Source organism: Coffea eugenioides, chromosome 4 (genome assembly GCF_003713205.1).
Source record: "Coffea eugenioides isolate CCC68of chromosome 4, Ceug_1.0, whole genome shotgun sequence".
Taxonomy (NCBI): domain Eukaryota; kingdom Viridiplantae; phylum Streptophyta; class Magnoliopsida; order Gentianales; family Rubiaceae; genus Coffea; species Coffea eugenioides.
The window spans coordinates 38,328,550-38,344,074 of NC_040038.1; the positions used below are offsets into that span (position 1 = coordinate 38,328,550).

Sequence of the window (15,525 nt, forward strand, 5' to 3'; positions counted from 1 at the left end):
TGTAAATCCAGCATATACAGTTAAGGATCAAGAATGAGATGTTTTTTATTTATTCATTTTTATATGGATAAACGTCATTTCAGAGTAGCCTTTTCAACACGAGCTTCTCCTGGAAAGGAATTCCCAAAACTTGCCATAAAATCCGGGGGCCACACTACAATAATTTAGGCTCAACTTGGACGTTTCTACAAAATCAGGATCTAGCAATCCGAAATCTGGGTTTGACTTGGACATTTATCTGAAAGAAAATAAAAAAGCTACTTTTTGAAGACTAGGAAAATATGTTGAAATGTAAAAATATGTCATGCTTCACACTAACAGTTCCTTTTATTGCCTTCCATAGCCGTTTTTTGAAGACAAGGGAAAATAATTATGTAGAAAGAACAATGATGGTGCTCTTTCCATTTTTTTTTTCTTTTATTCTTTTTGTGCTCATTCAACTTTATATCCATGCAATATTATATACATAAGGTACTGCTGTCTACTCTGTTTATTCACTCCTCTTGTTCATCATTAAACAAAGCGTAAATAATAAAGCTAAAAATGATGAAATATTACATTTTTGTAAATATGAAAAAGACATTTTTATTAAGTGTAAATCGCCTTTTTTTCCCCAAATTTTGCCTGATTTCACCAATCTAGGGTGGAAAAGACTTCTTTGGTTTCCCTTGTTTGGTAATCAAATTGACTTGCACATACCTGGATTTTCATCTCGGGTAAAGACACGATTTGGTATTGGAGTTGAAGTCAAGCGATTAGGTTATTGGCTAAATAGGTGAATTGCATCTCTATTTTATAAAAATGCCAATTTTAAACTGACCTATTTTTGTTCATATTTTCACTTTTAAGCAGATATCCAAATGAAATAGGAAAGTTTAAAAAATCAATGATATGAAAAAGGGAACCTAAATGTAGTCTGCGTGCAATATAAGTCATGATTAACTATATGTTGAAAAAACCTAAGTGACATATATTGAAAAGCTTTATACAATGAAACATCATGGTTTAATTTAAAAAGGGGCAGGACAATTTTTGTTAATCTATTTCACTATGCATTGTTTATGGATAAAGTTATACCTAGCGTTCAATTTTGACATATTATGGAGTGTATCATGTACTCGGAAATAGCATCTTGTTTCTCAATTTTTTCTTGTTGCTTTTGTGAATAAAATTTCCATTTTTTTTTATGGAATCAAGTTGATTACTATATTTATAGTTTTTCCATTTTATTTCTTTATTCTTTTTGTGGGTAAGTAAGTTTCACCATTTTATATTTTTGCGTCAGAAGGAAAATGCAAGGTGAGAAGGAGAGCTTTTTACGTTATGTTTCAATAGAATGAGTTCGATAAGGCTAGAATATGCCCTAGGTAGAAATGCACTTGATACATATTTCCTGCAAGCCGGCAAGAACAATTAAGGAGCAAGAATGAAATGTACTTCTTATTTTATTTTTTATTTGGTTGGGGGTAGAGGTGTCAAAATGGGTGACTTGGGCGGGTTTGACTTGGGTAAAATGGGTAACGGGTATAAGTGAGTCAACTCATTTATACCCATTTAATTAGATGGGTATAAATGGGTAAGTCAAAAAATGAATTGGGTAACCCAATTATCCATTTATAACCCATTTATTTTAACTTTTTGTAAACTCATTTAAATTCATTTTTGCAAGCTAAGTTATCAATTTATACCACTCTTTGTACCCATCATTAGTTTTAAATATTTATTTATAATGTTCAATAAACTTAATTACCAATTTTTTTTCATTTATACTCTATGTCACAAAATTACCTATTATTTAATAATTGAATAATAAGAATATAAAAATTTGAACTAAGTACTATAAAAATTAATATAAAAACTTAATCCAAAAATTTTGAACTCCTAACATTTTTTTCATATATAAATTTAAAATTTCATTTTAGAAAGATAAGAAAATAGGCTAAAATTTATCATAAATTAATGAGCAAGTTAACAAACTAAGAGAAAATAAAATAATAAGATAAAACCAACAAAAAATAATAATAATAATAATAATAATGAAACAAAAGTAGTTAACATCATGACAAAATGAAAAATTTGAAAAAAAAATGGGTGGGGGAAAAGAAGAGACTTGGGCGAAAGAGAATTCTAAATGGATTAATTGGGTTTGATGGGTTACCCAATAATACCCATTTATTAAATGGGTATTATTGGGTAACCCATTTATACCCATATACAAATATTTAAGATACCCATACCCATCTATTCATGGGCGGGTATGGATAAATTTAATTAAGTGGATTGATTTGCCACCTCTAGTTGGGGGGATGACATCTCAGAACAACATTGTTAACTTGAGTGTTTAATGGACTTACTGCCACAGACAGGACCCGGAAGTTCATCTTAAGGGGGCGAATTTGAATTTATCTAAACTTATATGTATGGCACAAAACATTTTTAAATTTTGTGGGGGCAAAAATTTAAATCTATAAAGAATGTTCTTAAAATTTCAAGGTTTTGCTAGGAATGAAAACTGAATTCTCTAAAACTTTTGGGGGTGGGGCCCCTTCCCTCCCCGCTGCTTAATGCAGAATTCGGAAGCCACAATCCAATTATTTAGACTCAACTTTTATTTTAATACTAGCAGAGTTAGATCATGTCACATAACATGAATTCAAATTTAACACTCAAATCATGCACACACGACATGCATCTGTAGCTACTTGTATAAAAAAAAATCACCACACTGTTAGTACATAAAAAATTAATCCAAGAAATAATAACTAGAATAATAGTCCCGTTGAGACCTCAAAAATTAGAGGTCTTGATTTCAAATCCCTCTACCCCTTGAACTTATTAAATCCCATCCCTCCCCTGCTTAGAAAAAGAAAAGCCTGAATATTAGTCCGTCTCTTTCTATAAGTACTTAAATTTGGGCTTTACAAAGTTCAAGGACAAAAAGATTCTAAGTTATGCATTCATGAAATTGTTAAGAAATAAATTGCGTCTAATATTACTGATAAAATTACACTCTCATGTATCGTGAAAACAGGTAACCTCTAGAATAGTTTGTTGGGGGTTCTGTTGAAATGGAAACATGTAATACTTCGTACCTCTAGTTTTCTTATTGTCTTTGATAGTCCCCTTTAGACAAGGGAAAATAATTATCATGAAATGGCGACAATGTTGCTATTTCTTTTTCCTTTTCTTTGTTCTTGTTATTTAAAAAACTGTAGATTAATGGTCATGTTGCTCATCTAAAATTACTATATCCATGTATGTGTACATGTTAGTGTAGTCCACGATTATATCCATATTTGTATGTTCATTCTTTATCAAACTGTAAATAAAGGTAAAAATGATGAAATATTATCATTTCTTTAAAGATGAAACAGACCATTATTAACTTTGTCGCTTTTGTCCCAATTTTGCTTGATTTTATATACCGAGGATGAAAAAGACTTCCTTGGTCCCACTTATGTGGTATGTTTTTTGACTTTCACGTGTCTGAATATTCATTGACAATATGACACTATTTTGCACGAAAGTTGTTATTGGCAAAATAGACATGTAAATTGCATCTTTTATGTTATAAAACAATGCTAATATCTATCCATCCCCTTTTAGGTCAAAGTTTCACTCTTTACTTAACAGTATACATGCTATGTTACTTTGTTGTAGGGTTTGGTAATATGCATTACTATGCCTCATTTGTTAATAAAGTGATGCCTATCGTTCAATTTTGACATGATATGAAATGTGTCATGTGCTAAGTCTACAGCATTTTGCTGCATTTTTCTATTTAATACTGTTGCTCTTATGTTATCTGAACTGTCACTGATGATTGGCTGAATAAATTGTTGATCACTTTATGGAGTCATAATGAACAGTATATAGGCCTTGCTCTAGTTCGGTTTAGATTTTTATAAAATCTGATTATAGAAAGTGATTATAGAAAATAATCAAAATCAGTGAAAACAGTTTTTTAATTGATAATGGATTTTAACTTTTTTTTTTTAACTATTAAAACGTTGTAATGTAATCAGAATACATTACTTCATAAATTTAGTTATATGACTTGTAGTGTTGAAGATTCAAATTTGGTGTTTTTAGAATAATTTTTATATTCTATAAAATGAAATATAAATTATTAACTAAATAGAGCCAAAAAAAAAAAACACATTTCAAAAATTCAAAACCATACATTATTCAATACAATAAGTGGATGCTCAAGTATGTATCCAACCAACACACTTAAACACCTAATAAGTACTTTAATTGAAAGTTTCACTACATCAAAGTGCCTTCGATAAATCACTGCAACTTCAAACGAGCACTAAGTGAACCAAGATGTGCCTACTTTAGCCTGACGCTCCCCGAGGATGTGTTTGACACGATATCTGGATATAGTGGAATAGAAAGGCTGGACTTAAGGAGCTCAACAATGGAGTCATTTACTCGGAATGATCTCGACAACACACCATCGGGAACAGTAGGGGTGGAATTGAAGAGAGCATGAGACAGATACGTAGTTGCTGGTTGTTGACTGTTGTAGCTTGCATAAAGGAGAGCCGTTCCCTCCCCAACATTGTATACAAAGTGCACCAAAGCCTGAGGGACCACAACCAACATTTTAGGGGTCATAGTCTTAGAGAACAAGACATTATCAGTGGTTATAAAGCCTGCAATGACTTTCCCCTCCATCAATAAAAGCATCTCACTCGCCCGGGGGTGTGTGTGCGGGCCTACAACTCCTCCTTTGAGGAGCTCTATTTGAATCATGGTTACACCAAGAGTGTTAACCGCCGGGAAAAAGTCAACATGTGCTCCGGCGGCTTTCCATCCATCGACATTGAACGATGAGTTTTGGGTGATGAACCCGTCGAAGAAGAAGTCGTCTACAGTTACATTATCAGGGTTTTTGCAAGGATAGCCATTCATATATATATCTGAACTTAAATCCGCGATGCAGTAATCTTGTAATGGAGATGGATCAGCACCATAACAAGGCATTACTAGTGATAGAAGTACTATTATGAAGAACATGAGAAGGTGAAGGTAGGAAAAGGACTTGGCCATGTATACAGCTTATATGTGTCTGTTACTGTTACTCAGCTCTCTCTTAACTGATGCATGTGCTTAGCCCGCACTCCATATTTATAAGATTGGAAATTTGAAACTAAAGCCGCCAATCAAAATCGATCCATTGCTCGAACGTGCAGGCACGCGCGCACCAATAAAATTTGGTCAAAACTAACGGTCATTCTAGGTAGGATTCCTGGTCATTGCCACAGCGGTCTTGCGTCTCGGACAGGTAACATTTGTTTGGACAAAGAGAATTTGGACAAAGGATAGAGTTTGGACAAAGAGAATTTGGACAAAATGAAGGATGGAGATGTCTTAGTGCATATAAGGATGGAAGTATATCCTAAATCATTCTTTCCTCTCAATATTCACATTGAAAAAGCTGACGTGGAAAAGATATTCATTTCTGGCTGTAGAGCTTATATCCATTGCCTTTTACTTTTAGTTGCTTATAAACACAGCTGAAAAACACATTATTTAAAGCACAAAGTAGTATAGCTTTAAGATATATTAATTTTATGTTCCTGTTTTCTCTACTTTTTGGTCAATATCAGTGAAATCGTGTCTTTTATTTTATTTTTTTATTTCCTCAAAACTAAGCCAAATAAAAGGTTTCCAATATTTTAGTACTTTATTTCTTTAAAGTAAAATAGTGTCTTTTATCTATCAAAGATTAATTGCCAATACAAAGTCTTTGTACTGAGAAGAATAGTTGTATACAATAGGTCAAGGAATTTTGATCTTAAAATTTACAAAGTACTTTAGAATTCTCATCTCTGAAGTTATCACACAATATAGCGTCAAACCATCCAAAGGAAGAAGAACAAAGAACTCCAACCGTTATTCTCCTATCAATACAATCCATGTACTCCTAAAAACTTTTAAGGATGTGTTTGGTTCTATGTACACAAGAAGACTAGCTCTAGCGTGTACCTTGTACCATGTATGGAAATCAAGTAACTTAGTCATTTTACAGAAAAGACTTGAGCTTAGGGTCCGTTTGTTTCGGGTGAAAATGTTTTCCAGGAAAATTTTTTCCTAATTTTCCGTGTTTGGTTGCACAAAAGTTACTGAAAACATTTTCCTATGTAAAATATTTTCACTCATCTTATGGAAAACAACTTCCCTTCCAAACTTACTGAAGTTGTTTTCCTAAATGCATGCATCCCGCCTGTAGTATGTTCCAAACTTACTGAAAACATCTTGTAGTATGTTCTTTTTTTTTTTTTAGTGTAAACAGGAGAATTCGAACCCAAGATCTCTTCCTTACACTCCCTCCCCCGTACCACCCAACCCTCCCCCTAGTATATTCAAAATAAAAAAAAACTCATCCTGCTCATCCTATGCTAGTAATTAATTATGTATAATATGAACATTCTTTTCTAGAGAAACTTTCAGCAGTGAGAGTGCAAGATATATGTCACAATAAGCATTGCATGTGATTGATATTTGACACTAAATGGCCAGCAATTTGTTTATTACTTAAGGAGATATTTTTTATTCATATATACATTTCTCTAAGATTTTTTTAAGTTAAACAATGAGATAAATTTTCTTATTTTGCATGAAAAGAAGTATGTAGTTATAATGTGTAGAAAATAAAGATAGAGATAAAAGTGAAAATATTTCAAAAGTTAAACAAACACCAGAAAAATGAAGTAAGAAAATATTTTCAATAAGCTAACCAAGCACCTGAAAATGATGAAAGGAAAATGATTTTCATGGAAAATTACTTCCACGGAAAATATTTTCCCAAGGAAAACATTTTACTTCCAACCAAACAGACCCTTAATGTACAAATTATTTCGGCTATTATTAGTGATGTTCGTGGACCGGTTGGGTCTTATAGGGGAATAACTAAAACAAAGGACAACTAGGACCTGGTAATGGCATGGAGTGGGTTATATCTCATAAATGGTTTAAAAGTGGTTGGTTTTTCTATGTTTTCTGTTGATAGATATAAGTAATAGCTAGAAATGGAATTATTCATGTGTTATGTCTAAGTATCCTGCCTAATTTGTACAATCTTATTGGCTATATCAATAAAGAAGATCTTTTGCCCCAAAAGAAAAGTATATTTACTTCCTCTCCCTTGAGAGGATTTACTGGGTCATTTTTTAACATATATTTGCATGAAAATTTGCCTTTTACACTTTCATGTTATTTTTTTTAATGATTACGATTCTGATGATGAATCTCTTGTTTGTTGCAGGAGTGGTGACTTTGGTTACTTGTTTCTGGAGTTGTAAGAGTGGTTTGTGAGTTATGATATTAATCACAGCATAATACTGAGTTCAGCTAACATGTCTATATCAGGATTCTTTATTTGGTTGGACTGTAGAAGAAATTAAATAACCTGGTTAGGTACTCAAAATCTAAACTTGTTCAAATGCTCCACATCAAGATTCTACCTTTGCTGAGGACATTTAGCATTGGCTTTAAAGTTGTGAGGAAGAGAGATAATTCAAAATGGTCCAAAATAATTCTTTGATTTGTTTTCATCGGATAATTTTCATCAGATAATTTTCATCATATGGTACTTTTTTTGTGTGATCATGCTAGACAGTCTACTCGTTGTGGATTGTTAAAAACCAAGCATTAGACTTTTGACAAATATATTCATTTAGTGATACTTGTTCCTGAGAAATTCACTCGTTGCTTCGCAAGGCTAAAAACAAATTAGCCAGCATGATTTTCTCTTCCACAATCTAGATACTACTATTGAGAATTTTGCATGGTGGAATTTATCGTGCCACGCAAGAATTATCAATCTAGGAATATTTTTTTTATGGAATACTAAGGGTATGTTTGGTTCCCCATGGAATTGGGGTTTAGAATTGGAATTGGGTCCCCAATTCTAATTCTTGTGTTTGGGTACTACCTTTCCTATAGAATTAGAATCGAATTGTAATTCCATATCGATTGAATTCCATGGTTTCAATTCTTTGGCTAGACCAAAGAATTCCAATTCCAATTCTACGGCCAGATTTTCATTCGGGTCAACACGCGGACTTTAAATGGGTAAAAACTCAAAAACGGGTCAACTATAAAGTTGGATTAAAAAAAAGACGAAGCTGGCTTCTTTCTCTGTCTTCATAAGCGAATCGCCATCTGCTCTAGCATTCTCTGCCGCCGCCGCCGCCTCCTCCTTGTCCCAGCACCTCTGCCATAACCCCTCCAAGCCTTTCCTCCCTCTGCCCTACATCAAGTGGGTGAAATTTACAAATTGAGTTATATTTTGGTCTCTTTTCTTTCGTTTCCTATCTATCTTGAATTATGCCTCCTGCTTTTACCTTTGCTGCCGCTTCCATTGCCGTCACCACCATCGCCGTCGCATCCTCTCGTCCTCACTCTCCTTCCGCTCCCTCAATTCTCAATTCTCGACAAATTTAGGGTTTATGATGGTATATTCACGTTTAAATTTTTGCCAAACAAAGATTGATTTTTTTGGTTGTTCCTCTGATAATGTTTGGCATTAATGTTATAAATTTACTACTATTTTTTTGCTTCTAATTCAACGTTGGGACGAGGATAGAAAAAAAGGTAGCACTCTGTTGCCATGTTCTTCTTTATTTCATTTTAATTAGTTAATGTGGTCCTAGTTTTTAGAGATCATGAGCTGATAACAAAAATTCCAGCTAAAACCCATCTTCTGCTTAATGCTTACCACAACTACAGGGGATCATGTTTTAACATTTTGTTCTACCTCTTCAGACTTCATTTCCCTAATGTATTATTCTTTTTGTGCCTATTGGCCCTTTTCTTATTTACGAAGAGGCTTGTGATCAGTTTTACTTGTCAAGGTATTGAAGATGCTTCTCAGCATTAAAATGATGTACCGGCAGTAAACGGTCCATGGTAAATGAGTGCTGCGATTTCTGTTATCAGCTCATGATCTCTTAAGGCTTATTTCTGTTATGCTGCGATTTGTTTTATTCTTCTTTTGCTAAGTTATGAATTATGATAACCAGTTTATTTCTTATATCAGTTATTAAGCTAGCAGATCGATTTAGCCTAAAATGACGGTAATAAAGAAGCTAGCAAATCATTTGTTGGATACAGAAAAGAAAGCCCGATAAGTATGAGTCTCGTCTTCATTTGCATTCCATATTCAATTTGTCTAAACATGCGATTGTCCCACAAAGTTATTTCTTCTTTTGCTGGCTAAGAATGTCCATTTTGCTTGTAAACATGTGATTGTTGACTTTTACGTTTTTGCTGGACTGATCATGACCTGTACTTTCTTTAGGTGAATTGTGAGGTAATTTGCTTTTATCATTTGAATCTTGCTTTCAGGTCTCTCAGTTTGCGACTTAAAGGTGCAAAACATGTTGTATATGGCTTGATGTTTGTTTGGTGTCGATAGACAACTAGACCATGAAATATAGCAGCAAGTTGTGAGCATCTATGATCTTCAGCATTCTTTGCAAAAGGTTTCGAAGAAGCTCTCTTGTAGGGACTGGAGCAACTTCACTTGTACAACCATGAACCATGTGATTAATATCAGATTATTTCACTGGATTTACATATGGGTTTATGCATGCGGATTTGTGTACGTTTGGCCGCACACCTTTCTACTGATAATATTCTCTTTAAAAATCAACGAATTGCACAAGATGAGATATTTATGGTTTGTTGATAACAAGTTATGCAGGTTTTTGTTCAAAACTGTTCTTGAAGTTTTGGGTCAAACGTGTCTGCATGAAAAAGGCATGTTAATGTGGTCTTGTTAAGAGATTCTTTAGACTTCATACTTTCTTGTTTTTATTTTGTGAATAGTTACTTTCTTGTTCATCATTGTCCAGAAGCTTTACTTACATACACAATGAACTTTATCTTGTTGTCTTGCATACCCCAATTAGTTTTTTATCTAATATAATTTAATTAAAAATAAAGGAAACAAGAGTAATACTATATTTTTTTTTTGTACAGAAGGAACTAATTGGTTTTTTTCTTTAAAGCTTTAATAACAATTGGTTAAATGCAAGAAAAAAATAAATTATTAAAGGCACTAATTGATTTTTTCCTTGAAACTTTAGTAACGATTAGCTAAATGTTTAAAAAATTATTTCATACGAAAAAGGAAAAAAAAAATTTTTATGTAAGGAAATGTTAGATGGAAACAATTCTAATTCTTAATGAATTCTTCTTGCATCCAAACAAAGAATTTGGAATTCCAAATGAATTCTGTATCAATTCTATGCATTTCCCAAAGAAAAGAATCCCAACGTTTTGGAATTCCAATTCCTAGAATTCTAATTCTATAGAATTCCAATTCTAATTCAATTCCAATTTTGTAGAACCAAATGCATCCTAAGAATTATTAATCTAGAAATATTTCAGTATTTTAGTTGAATTTTCACGGGCCATATAGTGTAAATTGAATATTCGACTAAGGTGGCTGTCACAGATGGGAATTGAATTATTGTTTCTTATACTATTCCAGTTCTACGAAACCAACTGTTCTATGGTATTGTCAAGATAAGATCTTATAATCAGACTGCAGGGTTACAATCTTCAAGGGCTGTTCTTACTATCTGATGGTATTGTCACATTAAGATTTTTTTAGGGCCCCGCAACTATTCTATGGTGGGCTTGCTAGGATTTCTATTTTGCAAGTAGTGGTATTTAAAGAACGCAAAAAAGATTTTTGTTAGTGCCAGTGGATTTCGTCTTTGGTTAACTTGATTCCTGGCTTCACTTTTAGTTACTCTCATCTCTTGAAAGATGTGGCTACCAAGTCATCATTACCTTGTTTTCTTACTACTTGCATCAAATTGTTATAATAATGCTGCAGTATATTGTGAAAATTTGCAAGTGTCTTGAGTATGAAATCTGGTGGTTACCTTTAGGTGTTGCTTTACCGAGTGGTCTTCTTTGCTGCAATGAAGCAGTGAAACATTTCTTTACAGCTGATGAAATGACTGTTCTCTAATTTCTGTTGTTTTTTCTTCGTGATCTGAAATCTGTTTAATGTTAACAGTATCCATGGTTCAAAGTCTTGGCTGAGACTGAGATGACTCGGCCGAGTCGTCACTGGAACGGACCCTTCTGATACGATACCGGGACAAGATGATTCCAAAATACTTGACTCGCTGAGAATTCGGTCGAAATGTCTCCGATACAGATAATCTCGGCCGAGTCGACTCGAATCATCCCGAATCAACTCACAAAACAAAGTTACATTTTACAGATTTTCTTTTGCTAATTTTTTTATTATTTTTGTTTAGCATATTTTTGAATATTATTCATAATTTTTAGAATATTAAATATTTAAAATTTGCGTCTCGCCGAAGCCATAATCGATATACCAAAACCGATGTGAAACGGTTCGGGGCATGACTGCGACCGCCACCACAAGTTTGAACCATGGTAGTATCACATTGTCTACACCAATTCCATGCGCTTCCATTTCAACCTGTAGTATGAATTTGGTGTATTACTTTTGGGCAATGTGCAAATGCTTGCTTAACTACCAACTTATTTATCTATTGACGGCAATCATTAGATTCTAACAATTGCTCAAACCTTCTTCCTATCCGACTTCATCTCCCAAATTTTCTTTTTCTTGAGATAATTCTAGTTTTAATTATTTACTTAAAAAAAGAGAAAGGAACTTGTATAATTTGAAGGGACAAATCATTGGGTTTTAAATAACCTTGGGTAAGTCTCCTCTGCTTTAATAACATATTGAGAAATTTTGGGTTGTATTGCTATATTTTGAGCATCTGATTAAAGCATCATCTTTCGCACTCAAAACATAATCACAACATGGTGATACAATGCCTCTCTTTGAAAAAAGAAAAGGAAAAAGGGAAAGAACAAAGAAGAAGAGCTTAACAATGATAATACCAAAATTTCCAATGTAACAATAATATTTAACATAAAAAAATTTGTGTGTCTTCGGAGAGTCATTGCACGATCCACTCCATGTTGAGTGCAGTGAGGGCTTTGAGAAGCTACTTGAAGGATCTCTTAATCATCATAATATGAATCACGATAAGTTTCTAGGTTGACAAATGAATTTCTTACAACCAATATGCATCGCACCTTCCTCCACTCTTGTAGATGTGGAAAGTCCATGTAATCTACATATCTATCAGGATTCAGGATACTACAAAGCAAAATTGACATACAGTGTAAATATTCTGAAAGTAATTGCCTTAAACTAATGGAAAAACAAGGTATTGCAAAAGTTATTCAAGATAAACCTTGAAATTCCAAATGAATTCTAATTTTGGAGAGGGATAATTTCAGAAACCTCCCTTGAGGTTCCTAATAATTTCACTCAGCTCCCCCCAATTTTAGAAAATTACATTGACCTCCCTTGCTTTTACTATTTAAGTAACATTATAGACCCATTAGGCTAGAATTATACTTAAATATCCTAAAATACCATTATGCAATATCATAACATCAAAAGAAAGTGAAAAAAGGTTTAGTGATCAATTTAACCAAAAAAAAAAGTAACACACACTTTTATCCAAATTTGCTATGCTTCCATGATAATTGTAAACCTAAAACCTCATCAACCGTTCAAGCAAACTCCAATTTAATTCCCAAATTCTATCAATTTTGGTATCACTAAAATCCCAAATGTTACCAAAATAGCACTTCAACTTAATCCCCAAATTCTATCAATTTTGGCATCATCAAAATACCAAACTCTACCCGAATCACTTTACAAATAGACCATAACCACCACCACCAACTAAAATATGCTCAAAAGCTTCTTGTCCCAAATTAACACTATATTTTGTCTATTGGCTAATCTCACACCTCAAATTATGAACCCAGCACCTATCGCATATCACCTTCCTTCAACAAAAGATCTGGCCAACCGCTATTGATGTCTATGCCAAGAGCAACCCCGTACTCCAATGGCATCAAGAACAGAGAAACTAATCTTTATGACAAACCACCACCAATACTTGTAAATCAAACAAAAATGAAACTAAATGAAGATATTAGATTCTAGTGCGTAATAGACATAATAGCATAACCCAAAGTCATCCATTTTTCTCTTCCAACCATAGCCCATTAACTTCATTTTTTTTCCTCTCTATCACAAGCATCTTCATCATCTCCATCTAATTTGACCGTGAAATTTCATTTGCTCTATCAATTTGTAATTTTGGAAATTTTGATTCTTTAATATATGCAAATTATAACATGAGAAGAAATAAACAAGGGGGCTGATAGTTAAGTACTACGGAAAGAGAGAAATAGACAAGAAATAAACACTTCGGGTAGGTTTGCATGGTGGTGTAGTTGATGGGTGGAAGAGACTGTGGGGTTATAGGTAGAAAGGAAAGAATCATAAGAGATAGAAAAAAAGGGAGGGAAAGAGAAAAAAAACTGTTGTTAATTAAAGTAGAGTTGGGGATGATGACGAATTGTTACAGGTTTTTATATTTTCTTTTACTTTTGGTTTGGTTTTTGTATCCCACATATGTGGTAAATTATCTATTAAGTAGAGGATATTGCAATCATTTTATTGAACCAAGGGAGGTTAGTGTAATTTTTTAAAATTGGGGGAGCTAAGTGAAATTGTCAGAAACCTCAAGGGTGGTTTCTGAAATTATCCCTTTTGGAAAATAAAAAGCTTATGCTTAAGATGTTAGATACTATAGGTAAAGATGTCAAGAACTAGAAGGCTAAGGGCAGCACAAAGGGAGAGAAGAAGTGTAGCTAGGATCAAAAGACAATTTTTTCTTTATTTTTTTAAGTATTACAATGTTATTCTAAATGTTTTTTGTCATATTACTATATGAACTGATGAAAGAGTAAATAAACGTAATTCAATAACCAATAACAATGATAGCAATAGGAATTAAATTAGCTAGAATGTTTTGTCAAATGTCATAGCCAACAACATTCTGGCAGTTAACAACACAATCAAAAGCTGTACTGCCATGGATGAATTGACTATAGTAACACTTTTTCAACCAAGAAAAGAACCTTGGTCACTGTGTAAAATTTATGGTCCAGTTTATAATAAGAAGGAAATAGGAGAAAAACATAAGTTCAAGGACTCAATTTTACTGAACTGGCCTTGTAGGTTAAAAGTGCTTTGTGTCCAACTATTCTTTGGGAGGGCATATTAATTTTTTGCCATCATTCATTGTGCACAATGTTTACACAAATTTCTCCTCCCAACAACCAATGTCCGCTGAGGATAGAATTTTATCCCCATAACACTACCCAAAACTACCAATTCTTCCATCACCACCTTCTGATTATCATCATCATAACCAGCCTTCTTCTTCTCAATGCTTTTCACTATCCATTTCAAGCCATCATCATTGCATTCTTCATGATTTAACATTCCAACATAGTCGACCCTAATGTTGAATCTGATCGTATCTTTTAGTCCAAACCACTCACAAAAATCTCTCAAGTACATGAGAACTTCTTTATGTCCAGGAAATCTCCTATTGTCTCTCCCCTCCCGCTCTCTGAATGGAAAATCCATAAAACCCATGGTTTCCCTAGGAGAAATAACCCGTAAAGATGCATAAATGCTACTATGGACATTTAGGATAGGACACTCTCCTAAAGGATCCTCGTCTTCAATATTTGGATGGTAATGCCATTGCCCTCCAATATCATGATTTTGTTCAAGAACTACCACACCATGCCCTTCTTTTCTTAGCTCCCTAGCAGCCATTAAACCTGATGGACCTGCACCAATAATACACATTTTTAGAAGTACATCCCTTCGAAATCATTTCTTTTACTGCTTCTTGTATCTTGCACAAAGTTTTTGGTCCTTTGATGTAAAAGTTGAAGGGGTTTTTATGGTTGATTGAGTAGTAGACACAAACAAAAGACTATATAATGTAGCGTAAATTATATGTAATTCTCCTGTAATTTTATATATTGTTATATGAGAACCTATAAGATTTTAAAATAGCTATATAATCCCTTTATAGGTTTATATACTAGTTATATAACCCTTCTATAGTTTTATATACAGCAGAATGGATGAAAAACACCACTAATCACGATGATTGAACCAAACGCACTCTAAAAATTCATAAAATAAAATCATAATATCCATTTAATTCGTCTATGATTCATTGATATGCATGAATATCTTTTTTTTTTTTTGTCGAAACGATAGGACAATTTCATTATCTGAAAAAGTTATATATGCGAGCAACGGCTCGAGGGAACTGTACAAAAAGTGTTCAAAAACATTGAGGAAAAAGTCTTTCCTCATCCACAATAATGCCTAAGGCATCTGAACTCAGTTTTCTGCTATCTAACATATTTTCTTCCCTTTCCAATCCAAAGGAGCACATGCAAAATAGTCTCTTCAACTTCAAAATATCTTCCAGCAGTGTAGCTATCTTGCTATTTGCAGGTCGTTGCTGTGCTATTTGTTTCCATAGCTCTTTGTTGCAAAAGTTGAGCCTTACATTTCTCCAATGCTGTTGCACAGCTTTACACAAAACC

The 15,525-nt window shown here is 33.5% G+C and overlaps 1 protein-coding gene across 1 annotated transcript; it reads right to left on the reverse strand.

Annotated features, from left to right (window-relative positions):
• Positions 1–4,145: 4,145 nt before the first annotated feature.
• On the reverse strand, positions 4,146–5,099 carry LOC113767727 (germin-like protein subfamily T member 2). The gene is made up of 2 exons (XM_027311906.1): positions 4,352–5,099; positions 4,146–4,269 (listed from the first exon to the last, which is right to left on the reverse strand). The coding sequence occupies exons 1-2, from the start codon at positions 5,056–5,058 to the stop codon at positions 4,254–4,256; spliced, it is 723 nt and encodes a 240-aa protein (XP_027167707.1). The 5' UTR covers positions 5,059–5,099; the 3' UTR covers positions 4,146–4,253.
• Between the last annotated feature and the right edge of the window lie 10,426 nt (positions 5,100–15,525).